We start from the raw sequence: 16,818 nt of genomic DNA, 5'->3' as shown, positions 1-16,818 counted from the left end.
CCTCCCTCATTCTATCTCCCCCTGTAAGGCATTTTTTCATCTAAAAAAGTATAACTTCTGTAAGTGTTTGTGATGACTGTTCATGTTTTGCTCCCTAACATATTCTAGTTTTAAACCCTGTTCTTGTTTCCATCAGTGTTTCTGCCTCCTGCAGTCTTGCAGCAGGGCAACAGAGCACATTCTCATTATCTCTCTCTCTCTCTCTCTCTCTCTCTCCTCACAGTGGACGGGTGCATTGACTGGTCGGTGGATCTTAAGGAGTACCACGTTCTGGCTGGAGAGCCCGTTCGGGTCAAATGTGCCTTGTTCTACAGCTACATCCGCACCAACTACACCATGGCCACCAACGCCAAGCTGCGCCTCATCTGGTACAAAAACAAAGGAGATGCAGAGGTGAGATCAGAAGATAGTAAATACAGTGAGATGTTCTGAACTGAAATACATAAGTAAAGGATTTTTTTTTTTTTTTTTTTTTTAAACGAGACTGCTAAGTAACTTTCCAGGCCAAAAGAAAAAAAAAGATATATGACTGAATGGTTCATAAATATGTTGTTCAGTATGTGACGTACATGCAAGTTATTTAGAATACAAAATATACATTAAAACATGTAGTTACAGTATCAGAGGGGTAATCAGAGTAGGGTTACTTAATTAAAAAGAGTAAATTACAACAAGTAAAGATTGTATTATTCAGTATGAAAACAGCTGTAGCTTCATTTTACACTCACTGGTCAAACTGCTGGTGAGCTCCTAACTTAGCAACTCCTAACTTGCAAACTGAAGATCAACCTGTTAGCATCATTAGCACAGCAGCTAACTTAGCTACCAAAGAATTTACATCAACCACTGTTGTTTTGGCCAAGTAAGGTAAAACAGTTAGAGAACTTCTTTTAATATGCAAACTATTCACCACTCTGTACAACTTTTTCAAGCACAAGTGCAATAACAATATAGGACAATAGGAATGAAGTAAATCAAGGTATTTAAAGGTAGAGTAGGAGATTTGGAAAACTCAGTGAGAGTCAGCCAGATTTTGAAAGTAAACACACGCCCCTTTCTCTCGGAGCTCACGCTGAAGCCACGCCTCCCAACCAGTCTGTGACTTCGGCCATCATGCACGTACCTCTCTGGTGCGCGCAGAGCAGGAAGAGAGTGACAACCAGCCAATACTCCGCGCAGGGGCGCCTCGTAGGATTGGCTGATGTTTTTAGCGTTTTATAGCTTCCACAGATGATTAATATTCTTCGTTTTAAAGCGAAACTGCCGAACTAATCAATTGCTATTGGATTGTAAAGAGAAGTTACACTAATTTAACAAAAAGTGCATCAGAATGAAATCTCCTACCCTACCTTTAAGATACTCACTGAAAGTAATGTAGTAGTGTTCCAAATGATTCTAACTTTCCATGTTTACTCTGTTCAGTTTAATTTGTCCACTTCAGGTTTTTGACCAAAAATGAAATCACCATATTGTTCTATAAAATCACTTGCACGATGCACTTGCCTTTAAACTGTCTTTGTTTCCTTTGCCATTGTTCGTGTCTGGTTGAGTAATCACCAATATACAGAAACTAGAAGGACTGATCATACTGTGCTTCCATGTGCTGCAGCCTAAAAAATGTCCCCTTTTCCAAACAGTGTGGTTGATATCTTAATAGTAAGGCAGGATTTAGGTGGATTACATTGAGACCTAATGATACATGTAAAATGCATCTTTAGTGTTTAACAATAAGCCAAAATAAACTTTATGAATTTGCAGTGATATCATTTCCTGTGTCAACTCCAAGGGGAGAGAAAGTCATTATTTGAATTGACAACCCTAACATTTAAATGGCTGTCATTACTATAAATATGCTGGTCCCTTTCCCCTTAGAATGAAATATATTCTCTGTATTCCGCAGGAGCCCATTATCTTCTCAGGTCACAGGCTGAGTAAAGAAGACGACTCTATCTGGTTCAGATCTGCTGAAATGGAAGACAATGGATTCTACACCTGTGTACTGAGGTAACGTGTGTGTGTGCCAGTACACAGAAGGCTGTACTGAGCCCTTTTTGATTTTTAACTTGGCACTGCTATGCATCACCTCTACAAGTAAAACAACTAAAGCCTAGATTCTCCAAGGAAGTATGATTCAGGATTATTTCTGGTTTGGCTGGGTGCATTGTTGATAAGTCTTTGTGAATATCACATAAATGCAGCTCCTTTTCCCCCACATGGGAGCTGGGTCAAAGAACACCCAACAAAACACAGACTTTATTTTGAAGTTTTACTTCCAGCCATGACACATTTGCTTCATAAGGGTAAATAAACAGAGTACGTTTTTTCTTGTGTTTGTTTTTTATTTTTTATTTTTTTTTACCAGCATGCAAACAAAAATATTTTTGGCCCGGCTCTGACCTGCAGCAGTTTTCATGGAGTTGTCTCTTGGTTGTTGATTTCATCACATGGGAGCAGACTTGGAATAGGTTTCTGGCTCTGAATGTGTTTTTTTCCTCTGCTCAGGTGGTCCATTTACATTGCATGGGCAAAAGGCAGCACTGGTCTTAGTGTTTGAATAAAAAGAAAGTTTTATTTGAAACTTTTTTTTTGTTGAAAAGACCTTGGCCAGAAAAAAAAAAAACATTTGTTTATTTTCCATTTTGTGTTATTTTTCGTTGTCATTATTATTATTTGAGGTCTGTTCAGAAAGGGAAAAAAATGGAAAATTGTTCTTACATTGAGGTACAGCTTGTGTGGCCCTGTGTGTAATGTGGAAGGCTGCCAGTTTAGTAAATTGAATATTTACAATATGGCTGTTGGCACGGCATCAGAAACTGGCCTGAGTCCTGTGTGGTCCCCTCGGGATATGTGTGACTATGTTTGATACCACTGTGATGGGTGCGGAGAACCAGTGTGTACCCGTTGGCTTTGTAGCCTATAACAAGGCTTATGGTTTTGTTTACCTGCAAGTGTGCGCATAATGAACTGAATTAACATAATGCTCTCGTGCTATAAAAAGTAAATATTTTCTATGCCATTCGCCATAAGCTCAGCGCCCGTCTTACCTTGGAGGAATCATGCAGCATGGCTGCCATTATTAGACTGAATTACTCTTATAAATTAGAGTTCTGTAAAATTTAGGTGATTTATGTGTTATTTGTTTTCTTTTGTTTTGTTTTGTTTGTTTGTTGGGTTGGGGGGGTGTATGGCAGAAATGTGAGTGCAGGGATTTTAACAGCATGAGATAGGGAATGTGACAACAAAAACCCAACAGGAAGAAAAGGATTGATACTTGTTAATCTAGGGTTCTCTCTCTAAGATGTAGGAGTTCATTCACCTAGTCTGAGATCATTATCTCAGACTAGGTAAATGGTAAGAGTTCACATTCCTGAATTCCATCAACAGTCTGGATTTGTGGGCCGAAGTGTTATCGCGGTGTCTTAGACATCAGCCCCTGTGGTCCACTAGTGTGACTCTTTCACATACACCAGCAGAGCTCCATTTGCATCCCAGAAAACACAGCCTGTCATCTCTCTGCAGACTTTTCTTTTCTTTCTTGAAATGGAAACTCCGGGTTTGGATTGTTATTGTTATTGTGTCTCTGGTTGGAAGTTATGGACCCAAAACTCTTGGAATTTGTATCAAAAATGGCAGATTGTCTCTTGTTGTTGTCCCAAATCTTCCTCTCATTTGGCCCAAATAGTTTTAGAACCCAGTAAACAGACAACTGTGTGGTGAATAACCAGCTCAGTGGCGATGATCTGTTTATTGATCTGTCATCTCCCAGTCTGCCACCTTTGAATGTAGTTGTCCTGTTTAAGGTGGAAGTGCTTGCCATGTCCATGTGGTGACTGCTTAATTGACATCAAACTAAAATCACCAAAGCTACAGTATCTAACTTCTCCGGCAGAATATGGAAGACATTACACACTGCCAAATCTTTAAAACTAATGACAATTAACAATAGACTGTTAACAACTTTTTGCCATGTTCCCACCTTTCAGCAGTATTATTCTTAATAACAACAGTAGGTGAAATACAGCAGCAGAACAGCTCTCCTCTTGTTTCCTGCCATACATCAACATCTCCTCTCATTACTCGACCCTGTTTGTCTCTCCCCTGCATCTGATACCACCTTCACTCTCTGTCGTTGCTTCGCTTTGCACCTTTCTCACTGTCAACTGCCCCCCCCCCCCCCCCCCACACACACCTAATCCTCACCACACCAGGTGCCTCCATCCTCTACATCTCTTTTTTAATCCTTCTCATCCTTCCCCTGTTCCATCTTCCTTGCATTTCCCAGTACTGTTTTTCCCTTGTCGATGACCGATTCCCTCTCCCCCCCTCCTTCATCGCCCTCATCCTCCCTTTCCTCTGCTCTCCTCCCACCTCCTTTTCCTGCCAGAGCTTGACACCTATTCTCCTTAATAAGCTCTCTCTCCCACTCTCTCTCTCTCTTTCTGTCTTTTCCTCGTTCTCTCAGCATGACAACCTAATTAGGGCTTGGTGTCTGTCATTGTCTCAGGGTCTCTTATTAACACACACACACACGCACACACATGCACACACAGGCACAGCACCTCCTATCCTAGTGGGGAGCCACTGACTGGATCTTATTATATTAGTAGAAGGTTGTATGTAGAATATGTAACTATGCACAGAAGAAGCCACAGGATGACTGTTTTCATTGCATCTGATCAGAGGTCTCATTTTTTTTGTTACTTGTTGTTACTACAGAACATTTGCTATGTTATGCTTTATAAGTTCTCTGTGCCAGGCAGCTTTGCATAAAAGTCACTTTATAGGATTAATTCCATATTGTCACTTCAGACTGAGGTGGAATTGATATAGAAGATCCTATTGATTTCACTTTGCAGCCTGGTTTACAAGGATGAAATTATTATCTTATAGAAAAATGTCTCCAAATGTGGTTTGATACTTCATTTTTCTCCATATGCTGCCAAGGTTCCGTAGTGTAAGCTCCTCTCTCTCTGTTTTTGGAATTGGTGTGATGTTTCACATCTGACACCGATGCTGTGTATACGGTTTACAAATAGCTATAAATGACTCACCTCTACAGTGTGTAAAGAACAGGAACACAAAAACTTGAGGCTGCCGAGTGTGAAACAGTAACATAACAATACATTCTCTCATTATATTGTTGATCTGTGCACACATGCAAGTCCTCATTTACATATCCCAAGAAGAAAGCTTAACATGAGCTCAGAGTGCAGCTGGCATTTATCAGTCTAGTCTGATCTCTGTATTTGAATATGCCAGTGAATCACTTCATAGAAGACCATATCCAGTTGTTTTGAACTTTGCAATCAGTGCTTTATGTTTACTTGAGCAAGCCTTTTAATGAGAGAGGAGTGCACTGAAGAGTGTTAAAGCAAAATATTATGTTGATATTCTAACCAATTTTCAGCAAAAACTATTTTCAGAGAAGTTTCATAGTTACAGTTTTAATAACAGCTGACACAAAACTGCTCATTTCTCAAAATCCAGAATCATTTTTAACTAAATGGGATTCCACACTGAAAATCTTTTGACTTGGGAATAAAAATATTAGCAGTATATGAATTCACCTGGGACCATCTGCAGAGTATTTAAATAAGATCTGATAATATTCTGGCACCTGCTGTAGATCTTTTATTGTATCTTGATCTCCATCCCTTTATTCCTCTGTTATTCTGTCCATCCATCTTCAGCTCTCCAGGCCTGTCAGAGATAGATGTGTGTGGTAAGATGTCTGTGGCATCTTTAGTGAATTAACAAGCCATGACAGAGAGGGTCCAAAAAACAAAAAAACAAACCCATGAGCTTTTCCTTTTGTCTTCATCTGTCTGGAGTTTTTGCGATGTTTGGCACAAACACACATCTTAGTGTGTGTGACGTCACAAAGACAGTGAATGAGGAAGTTTTTCTTGTTGTTAAAAGATGTTTGTTTGTGTGTGTGTGTGTGTGTTGACCCAGTTTATACAGAAAGCACTCTTCATGTCCAGACAGTCTTGTCTGGTATAATGTGATTGGATGTTCTCATGAGTTCACACAGGAGCGAGTCCCAGTGTGAGCCGCAAAACACATTCTGTGAAGCAAAATAAAATATCATTGGAACGTCTCGTCTCAACTCTGTTTTTTGGGAGGTGGGTGAAAAGTTGAATTCTTAAACATGAGACAGAGCTCCATTGGCCCAAGGCGGAATGATTCTCAGTCAGCAGTGATCTGTTTCATGACCTCTAAAAAGAGGCATGGCTTGTTTAATTCATGCAATATACCCACGTCTGCCTCGTGCTCTGCTGGTTGCATTTTATTTTTGCCAATAAATTAAGCATCTGTACTTACTCGTAGAGATAAATCTACAAATCCTGACCCAAGCAGAGTCTGTGGCTATTGTTTCTTTCTTTATGTGATGGATCATCTCATTTCTGTTGCAGACTCACTTGTAACAGACAGACAGTTTGAAGATAAAGGAGTATTTATTAGCTACAGATGATTTCCTTATGTGAGGATCAAAATCAGAACTGATGTTTTATCCTGGGAGATGACTTGTCGTGGTGTATTTTACTTCCTGTCCTTGTATTTTACCTCCCCTGTAGTTGTATGCTCCGACCCTATTGTTTCCACCTGTCTTAGTACCCTTCCCAGTTTAGGCAGTTCATGTCCCTCACCTGTGTATTTGTTAGTTTGTGTTGTTTTCTCTGCTTATTTTCTAGTTTTCTCTGGCTTATTTTTCAGCCCACTCTGGTCTGTTGTTAGTTTTTGCACCTACTTTCTGTGTATTGTTCCTTTGGCTTTTGGTTTGTTGTTGTGCTTTTTGACTTTATATTACTTTATTTTTTTTGACTGTGAGAATGGAAGAGAAGCTTGTTGAACTTTTGCAAATGTTGTGTAGGTGTCTACTTCACTCAGTAGCAGTTAAAACTGGTTAAAAAAATAAACTTCCTACTGGCCAGTACGGACAGTGACTGTAACAGCTGTCCCTGCTCATTACTGCTCCTTCATGCCTGTTAGTTGTAGCATCTTCAGCATTTATGCCAACTGTCGCCTGCTTGTCTAAGCAGCCACAAAAGTTCAGCATTAAAGGTAGGGTAGGAGATTTAATTCTGATGCACTTTCTGTTGAATTAGTGTAACTTCTCTTTACAATTCGATAGCAACCAATTAGTTCGGCAGTTTCGCAATAAAACGAAGAATATTAATCATCTGTGGAAGCTATAAAACACTCCGGGTGGACCCTGCACGGAGTATTGGCTGGTTGTCACTCTCTTCCTGCTCTGCACGCACCAGAGAGGTACGTGCATGATGGCTGAAGTCACAGACCACTGCTCGTCTTCAGGTAATGCGCGTCCATGTGATTGGGAGGCGTGGCTTCGGGGTGAGCTCTGAGAGAAAGGGACGTGTGTTTACTTTCGAAATGGCTGATTCTGACTGAGTTTTCCCTACCTTTAATGTGAAAAATAATTTACAGACTTTTGCAGGTAAATGAATGGGAAGCTTTGGAATCCAGCTGCATGGAGGGAGGAGAGACATTTATAATGATACAAACTGGTTAAAAATCTAAAAAGTTCCCTTATATTAGGGAATAAATAAAGAATCCTGCTTGAACCATCCTTGCTTATGAAGCTTTCATCTTTCTCTAATGATTTTTACGGGGTTAAATGCTGTAGGATGTTTTGAAGTCTCTCTTCAACGACTCGCTGCAGTTTATGAGCTTCATGTTCTGTGAGGTATTCTGGGATCTGTCTTTTACCTGTTGCTTTTCAAAACCACAGATCCCCAGTGTGTGTTGTAAAGTGTGTGGGTTTGCTACCAAAAGGTGACAATATACAGATGCCGCTATAAAACTAGAAGGTGAACCAGCATTAAAAGTGGAGTGACATTCCCTCTCAGGAGACTATAACAGGAAAATAACATTGTCTAATACATGAAGTACAGAGAAAGAGAGAGGCGCACCGGGAGAGGGCGAGAGGAATAAAAGCAGGTGGGAGGGAAAGAGAAAGAGCCAGAGGAGGGTAAAGAGAGAGTCAAGGAGAAAGTAGTTAAATTGGATGGGTGTGGAGAGAGGGTAAATAGAGAGAGCGAGAAAACAGGAGGAGAGCTGATAGAGAGAAGATGGAATTATACAGAGGGATAAGGGAAAGGTAAGCGGAGAGATGGAAGAGAGGGAGAAAGAAAAGAAAAGCAAAAATCCATTTTCTCTGCAGGTATAAGGACCTCAGTAGGGGGAGAGGGCATGCAGTGACTGCCCAAGACCCTCCATTCCATACACACTATGATTAGGACAGCAGCGCACACACACACACACATTGTGTAGAAAAAAATTGTTACACGCAGTGAGAGGTCTCAGTTTACTTTTGAGGCTCCAGCGCTGTGAGAAAAACTGCAGCATATCTCTCTCCTGCAACACTTGATTTTCTCTCAGAGTGAGACAAAGAAGGAATCAAAGGATGGAGAGACACACAGACAAGGGTGAAGAATGAAAAAGACAGAGGACAAAGTGATGGAGAAGACTCTGAGCGAACAACATAATAAGTGTTAGATAGTGAACATGATAGCATGAGATGAGAGATTTCATGCCCCTGGCTTTGCCGATGCTGCTCTTCAGCGCATCACTCTAAGTGGAAATGTACCATGTTCTCCGTGTGGGGATACAAGAAACTAGCTGGCCGAAAAGCTGCCTGGCTCCTGGGATAGCGAGTTTGTGAATTGGGGTTGGCCGGCTGGGCAGTTTGGGTGGATGAGTGGTTATTTCGTTCGGTGAAACCTTGGCAGGATGATTGTGCTTGTTAAGGTCTTTTTTGTTTTTGTCTTGATTTCTGGTGAAATAAGTGACAAGCTGGCTTTCTGACAGTTAGATTGGCTGCAGGTCTGGCTGGTCTTGCTGGCCAACCCGTTGGCTGTCTTTGCCTGGTTGACTGACTTGCTAATTCATGGGGTGTAGTGGCAAGAAAAAACAGCAGCAGTGATTGTTTAAATGTTTGGTTTAATTTCTGACGGCAGTATGTCCTCCTATTATAACCTTTATTTTTGTGTGTTTTTGGAAGAATGTAACATGAGGTCCAGTCTTTAAAACTGAACATACTGTCTGTGGCTACCTTTGTAGGGTAGGACTTGTCACCATGGTAGCTAAAAATGGCCGAGGCAGGACAGACCATTTTGCTTGTACAATGTTGTGATTTGAGAAGCATTGTCAGGGGAACGTGGTTCCCAGAGTCCTTGGCGAGGGTCCGCTGCACTCTTTCCTAACAGTACCATGATTGGATCATGTTGGGCAATAACATTTATATGTTCCATTTTGGCCAGGTAGCATAATTGTAACCGTGTGTATCTGTCATCTGTCATTTGTTTGACAGCGACTGGTTTAACGCATGATTGTGGCTCCTAACAACACGATTAACAAGAGGCCACAGGTGGTCATTTTCAAATGCCATCAACCCAGAAGCTAAACAAGCACAAGAAACTGCATTTTTATAGCTCAATTACAGACAGATGTTGCAAAATAGACCAGATACAGTCCACTCATCCCCTATGACATAAAAAGTTGCCCTTTCAAACCAGCATTAGCAATATCTTACTAAACAATAAATACCTCTTTTACAAGTACAAGCTCCTGGTTCAGTGTCTCTATAGGCAAAAAGCTTTAAAACAAAACATACTTAAGACAAAGAAAAATGACAGATTTTACAATAACAATTTAGAAAATGAGTACACAGAAACTTATTCATTTACAGAAGCCCATTATCCCAAGTGAATGGACTTTCCACTCCTGCTCTATACTTCCTGATATCATCCCAGGAACTAACTGTAGGTTTGCAGTACTGAACAATAATTATTGCACAAACACATGTTCATCAAGACAAAAAGCTGAGCACATTTTGTGTTCTGTTGACTGTTGTGAGTCTCCTTAGCATCCATTTATTAGACTAATCCCCCTTTATTTCTGTAGACATAGTGAAGAATGCAGAGTCATGTCCAAAAAAAGACACACACATCCAAGGTTACCTCTGATAATTCTTATGTTGTTATGTCTACACTAAAGCATGATCACAACTATCCTTCTCTAACTGACTGTGTGCTAGCATGTCTTGCTAGACTTCTTAGGACAACCTGACACATTGTCAGCAAGCATTTTACTGACATTATCATTTGTCAGTGAACATTTATGGACATTACATGAATGCACTTTCAGGAAGATGTGGTTGAACTATGTAGATAAAAGGGCACATGTTGTCATTATCCTGACAGATGACTTTTTGGTCTCTGCAAAAAAAAAAAAACTTGAAGGAGACGAGGTTAGGGCAGATAGAGTCTGACTCACTTTGACGGTGGAGAGTAGATCTCAGTTGAAGTCCTGTCTCTCCTGAGTACACAAAATTAATTGCTGTGTGTCTTGGGGATTTTCACCATCAATGCTCAATCACACATTACATCATACAGTTCCACTATATGGTAATACAAGTGAGGTCTCTATTTGTTTTCAATGATAAATATGTGTGTTCCTCTCTCTACTGGTTTTTCATTCTGAGATTTTTCTCCTGTGCTTTTTTTCTGGAGAGCTGAACCACCTGTCTCTCTTTGCTTTGGAGGATAAACCCTTCACTCTGTGGACTCTCACACACAAGAAATACACACAGTCGTCACAAGGGCGTTTTCTAATGCCAGCCAAATGTTTAACCTTTCTCTTCCTCAGATTAACAGACTCCGAGCTGGAGATAAAGGCAGTGAGCGGAGACGAGGAGATGAAGTGGGAGTTAAAAAAAAAAAAAAAAAAAACACACACAGTGGCAATAACGGAGTAAAATAGAGAACAGTAGCGAGCAAAATAGTAGCAGAGAAGGAGAGAACGGTCATTTGAAGTTCCTTTGGCAGTCCTCAGTGACTTGGCAGCCACTAAGTCGGTACCACTCTCTTGCCAGTGTGGGCTAACATGTGCCAGTGCATGCCAGCTTGAACCAGTGCCTGCTGCCCTGGCCAGTCTTTTGAAAGAAAGAAAAAAAAAAGAAAAAGAGTAAGCCTCGGTGTGAGACTTTGATGTTCAAGGGGTTTTAAGGTGCTCTGAAATTCGATCTGACTTGGTAGCGATATGAAGGAGAAGGCTAAGATTGGAGAAAGGAGGGCAGAGGAGGAGGAAGCATGAAAACCAAGCAAGCTGTGTGTCAGAGTGGCCTGGTGTTAGAGACTCTGCTCCGTGAAGCAAAGGTGGTAGTTTTGATCATCACAGCATCCACGAACCCTTCTCTGAGTGTCCTTCAGGAAGACAATGATCTGGATAGTCACTCATTAAAGGCATCCTGAGTGTGATTTTACCCCTGTCGATTATCTTAAGATGATCCTACGCAGCCATTGCTTGAGGCCTGATGATAGTCTGCATTTAAATGCATTCATTTGGCAGATGGTTTGTTCAAAGTGAAGTACAAAAGAAGAATAACTGAGGCTGTCAAGAACTCTCCGGATAGATATGACACACTGGTGTGTAGGAAATGAGTTTTTATCATAGTTTTTTAAGACCAAGAGGGATTCAGCTGACGAAAGTTAGGCCACTATTAGGAATTTTGGGGATATATTTTCTTGCCTTGCAGTGATAGGACACATCCTGTCCTCACATCAACATTAGTGACTTGGATTCAGTATGAGTCATGGCCGAGCTGTTTTTGGCTGGTTGAAGGCTGTGTGTATTTTAGATCAATTCAGAGGATTTGCTGTGCATCCTGCTAGAAGCACAGAGATGAGCTGCTCAGTCAGGTAGGACTGAGGTAGTTCATCATTAATCATAAATGCCAGACTGGAATCAGAAGGAGTTTGGTCTTCAGTTAAGAGTTCAGTTAAAAATGATGTTTCATCATCTCTTGCCAGGCTGAGGTCTGTGCTGAGGCAGCTGGGTCCGGATGAGACAAAGCTGGGTGTCATCAGCGTATTAATGGTTAAAAAAAAAAAGAGAAACGTGAACTCATTATTAGGCCATTTGTGGTCATGAATGATGATGATGATGATCTTTTTTTGCAATCCTAAATCCCCTTATTGTTCACCAGTGTTAAATGAAGAAGTGCAGTACTGCCTGTAAAATCCTATTATTTTACCATTTTTTATTATTTAAACCATATTAGATATAGAGTCATGTTGTTATATGACCTTGTCATATATGTCACCGGTGACACAAAGGGAAGACAAAACACCACTGTAGCATGTGTGAGAGAAGCAGAATGATCATGGAGTCTGTTTCTATTTTAATTTCCCAGAAGCCCAACAGACTGTCCTGAGGTGGCGGCTAAGGTGACAACCAACAGCTTGTAGACTTATTGGAAGTATAAAAAGTCTTTTACCTATCCTGACATCTGACCCAGTTTTAATTAACACCATAGCTCAGTGTGTTGGACTGACATCTCTGTACACCTGCATTCACACACAGTTTTCCTGCCCCTTACATCAGACACATGTATTTATTTTCTCAGACATTAGTCGAACATACAGACACATTTATATAGCCCACATAAATATAAAGAGAAGTGCGTGAACTTGAACAGTCCAACATATGGATCACTTCACACAGAATCAAGCCTGTGTAACAAGTTCGTTTTTTATACAGGCCTGAGGGTAAAGGCAGTGCTCAGCGCTGCGCATGCATAATTCACACAAAGTAAATACACAGGATTTGTTTTCAGCCATTTTTTTTGGTATCCCCAGTTTATCTCCAGATAGATACATAGTGCTTATATTTTCATTAGTTTCCAGCCAAGTTAAACAAAAGTAGTGGTTAGCCATACAAAATACGGTATCAAATATTAATATGCACAACATGTCTTAATACCTAGAATGCATGACATCCATTCAGCCGCATGAAATGACAGAATATATGCTTAACCTCAATATTTTAGAGGAGGCCACTCGCACATACGGGGTGTGACATGCTTTGGACGATGCAAGTCCTCTAGGCTCTGTTATTTTTCACACTTTCCAGTGCTGTGATGCATGGATCTATCACGCCACGGTGCATGTTGAGAAAAGAAAACAGAGAAGAGTCCCCCAGTTGCAAATCAGCCACATGCAACAATAAGAGTTTCTGGTCAAATTTCAAAATAATACAGACTTCTGAGTATATTGCATAAAACGTAAGGTGCTCTTTCTGCCAACATTATTTTTTTTACATTTAAAAAATCAGTAAGTCAAAAAAAATCACCATTGCTGAAATGCAGAGTACAGCAAACCTATTTTTCCTGAATTAATGTGACAGTTGCTTTACTAACTACATTTTAAGGGTCCATTATGTAAATTTATGTCCATAAAAATCATCATTTAAATATGTGTTTTTTGTGTAAACTGTTCATTGGTTCGAACGTAAGACTTCTCCTTATCAGTACTGATATGTATTGATCTGTGCTTCACAGGTAGGGGTTGCTGACCTTACACATACAAGAATATTAGCACTCATGTGGAACATACACACACACAGACACAAACACCCAGTAATGCACTTTGACACAAAGTACAGAGACTTGACTTAAAATGAAGTAGCTACACTTACACAAGACAAACACACACACACACACACACACACACACACACACACACACACCATCAGACAGCATACTGTACATGTAGGCACACACTGAGATAACAAACACTGAACAGGGTGGTTGCTTCCTTGAACAATTTTCATGTGTCAGTGAGTTAACATGGACTGCTGTGTGTCTTTCTGAGAGTGTCCGTGGGTCTTCTGGTTTGGAAGTATAATCATCAAAAGAGTGAAAATATTTTTTTTCTGTTTTTTTTTTCTGTTTTGTTTTGTTTTTAATCATAAAAGGACCTAAGGACTTGCAGTCATTATGAAATGACTCACAGTGGCATTCACTGTTATTAATGAATGTCTTAAGTGGCTGTGACTTAAGTAAATGTATTTTTATGCGCTGTCATTAAATTTCCTCTTATAAAAGCATAATCGTTGCTGACAGTTGGTGGCAAATGTCCACATTAAACACTAACAAAGCTCTGCAGCATTTAACCCCAATCTAAAGAATACTGGCCATTTTATGCATCCATATGGAGACAGCATAAGCATGGCTGCAAGAAGGGAGGACTCAAACATGTCTCTTGTGCAGTTCTTTTGTTCACAAAAATATGGGGAAATACAAGGAAAGATCTATATTTATCATCCTAATAATGTATACAATCATTGTCATGATTGCTTATATTGTTTGACTGTCACTCAAAAGCTTGGCAGACATGTTGGTTGCCATGCTGTTACCAGAGCTTCTCCTTCTCCCTCAGAAGACACCACAATTCAGAGAAGTCAGACTTAACTTAATGCCTCCCCGACAGATGTGGTGACCTGGACAGATTTAAGTGTTACACATTTTTCCTCTCATCATGTCTCAGCAATGGCCCCAGACAGAACAACACCTGCCTGAGTGCCCCCTAAGGTAGTAACACTTAGAATACGCACGGAGAGGACTGTGAAATAGGAGATGTTGTGTTTTGGACATCAGGTGTGGGCTGGATCGAGGGGAGCAGCGGGTTGAAAACGATCCCACGGCCGAGAGTTTGAGATGCCTTGTTTGTAAATGGATGCAAGTATCTGTAACATATGTGTTCAGTACACACAAAAACATGTCAACACTGGTGTTCGAGAATGTCTCAGCATCTGTAAATGTCGTCTCTCTCTCTCTCTCTCTCTCTCTCTGCCTGTTAGTTAGATTGATAGTCAAATTAATCTGCAGCTCCGTCCAGGTATAAACATGCTGCCTGCTGGCCAGGATACATCCCCCTCTATTAGCTCCATAATTCAAAGCACCCTGCAGCAGCCTGCCCTGATCAGAGGAGGGTAATTGCAAGGGGTGGGGGGGCAGCTTTATTGACAGGGCAGATGAGGTGGATTACAGGTTGATTTGGAGATTCATTTGTGGCTCATTTTCAATTTTTTTTGTAATTGGAATTTGTTTTTGTTTTATTAATTTATTTATTTATTTTTGCTTTGGAGCGCTCTGCCATGAACATAAACACACGACTCACACAAACTAGTGGTCAGCCAAAGTACAGAGCCTGGAGTTACAGGACCGATGCTGCCTTGCTGGAGGGCACTTTGGAAGTGATGTTGTAACGTTGTAACAGATGTATGGTAGTCCTTTCAAATTAACATCAGCGTGTTATGATGAGAAAGCCATTATAGCCTCAACACATATGCTCTCTCTGTGTCCAAATGATGCCCCAAGCATCACTTTCTATTAACTATTCATGAGAAGGACCAAGAATGGTGCAAAAGAAAGTGAAGTAACAAATAGTTTCATTCAGAAAGGTGCATTATTAAAGGTTTAGTTACATTTCTTAATTTGGAGGCCTTCCAGTTGACTCATCAAGTGTGTTTCTAGCTGAAATATGTTTTTTTTTTGCTCACACCTGGCGTCTGTTTCAGCATGACAGCACATTCCTCATTTGTCCTAATAGATACACATAGGGACTCATGAACACACAAATCCACACTGAGTAAAATATGTTTTATTCATAGCTGTCTTCAAATGCAAATAAAGGCGACCAACTGTACCCTTACTTTGCCATGTTACAAAATAACAAGCCACACTCAGCAGTCAGCGTGCTCACACTCCTGTGTGTGTGTGCCCAACTTGGGTTTAATGTAGAAACTTGCTGATAACAAAAGGGTTATGAATGTCAGACGCTCACATTAGATGCAGAATGGCAGCCACAAATCTTTCCTGTCACCTTTTGAATCGTTTTTTTCACCTCATCCATTGCAGAGAGGACAGGATGCAGCCTTGCTGGACAGATTTTACCGGCGTTAAGAGTTTTTTTTTTTTTTTCAAGTCAGGCCAAATTTATTTGGAAGGTTTGCCTTAAGAGGTTTGTTACAAGTCACCTGCACAGAGCAGCAAAGGACACACACATAGAAACAACAAACAAGAACTCTTCAAAAACAAGTGTTTTGTCTTTTTTAAAATGTCTACACACTTTAGAGTGTGATGGTCACCCTCTTCCTGGCAAGACACGTATTTCCTAAAACCTCTAGCTAGGTTGGCTTTTAGACTGCAATGCTGTTGGACGTAAGAGAGTACTGACTGAGAGAGAAAGAGTGGCCAGGGAAATGGCTGCCAGGCTGGATTATAGTGTGCCTGTATGTGTGTAAGTAGACCACAGCCTTCAGCGCTACAGTCCACTGTCTTCCTAAAGTGCAGGATTCGATGGTAGCCTTTCCCATTACTAGCTCTGGCTTTGATCTCTGGGCAATTCGCTACAACAGTTGAACCTGTGCTGCTACTGTTTTCTGAATGGATCAATGTTCAGATTCATGAACTCATGAGACACAAGAAGAAGAAGTACAGACTTTGAACAGATTAAAGCAATTGGATACAGTGTGACAGGATGACGTCAGGCCACTCATACAGCCTGGCACTGGTTGACTATGTTTAAGCTGACACAACTCAAATCTGATCTGACCAGAAATCGAGAGATCATTTCTTTGTGGGTTATACATATTTCATGGCATCCCTCAAGTTGAATATTTTTGAAGGGTGAATTACTAACATTGTTTTACTGGCTGAATACGAGCTAGGACATCAGTATGAGTTGTCACACTCACTAAGTTACCTTACTATGGATTAACACACATGAACAGATAAACATACAGCAAGCAACAGTACGTATGTTGACTTTAATATACTGACCTTGGATCTAGTTTTGAGTCTTAAAGCAGGAAATAAATCATCTCACTGTTTCTGCAGGTTTATGTCAAAGCATAGGCCACTAAATAGGCCAGCTAGGGCCTTTATTCTGAACTAATGCTATTCTGGCTGGTTGTGAGAAACACAGCTGGTATGTAGGGTTCCATGCTAAT

At 40.6% G+C, this 16,818-nt stretch overlaps 1 protein-coding gene across 1 annotated transcript in view; it reads left to right on the top strand.

The window, feature by feature from the left end:
• il1rapl2 (interleukin 1 receptor accessory protein-like 2) overlaps positions 1-16,818 on the top strand; it is a 155,130-nt gene that overhangs the window by 38,350 nt on the left and 99,962 nt on the right. Inside the window, exons 2-3 of the mRNA XM_028416914.1 lie at positions 224-393; positions 1,901-2,004. Of these exons, the coding sequence (XP_028272715.1) occupies positions 224-393; positions 1,901-2,004 (274 nt within the window). The remainder of the gene's footprint in view (positions 1-223; positions 394-1,900; positions 2,005-16,818) is intronic.

This window comes from Parambassis ranga, chromosome 10 (genome assembly GCF_900634625.1).
Source record: "Parambassis ranga chromosome 10, fParRan2.1, whole genome shotgun sequence".
NCBI classification, from domain to species: domain Eukaryota; kingdom Metazoa; phylum Chordata; class Actinopteri; family Ambassidae; genus Parambassis; species Parambassis ranga.
Note: the sequence above shows the minus strand (reverse complement) of the source record. Positions and strands in the feature narration are given on the sequence as shown.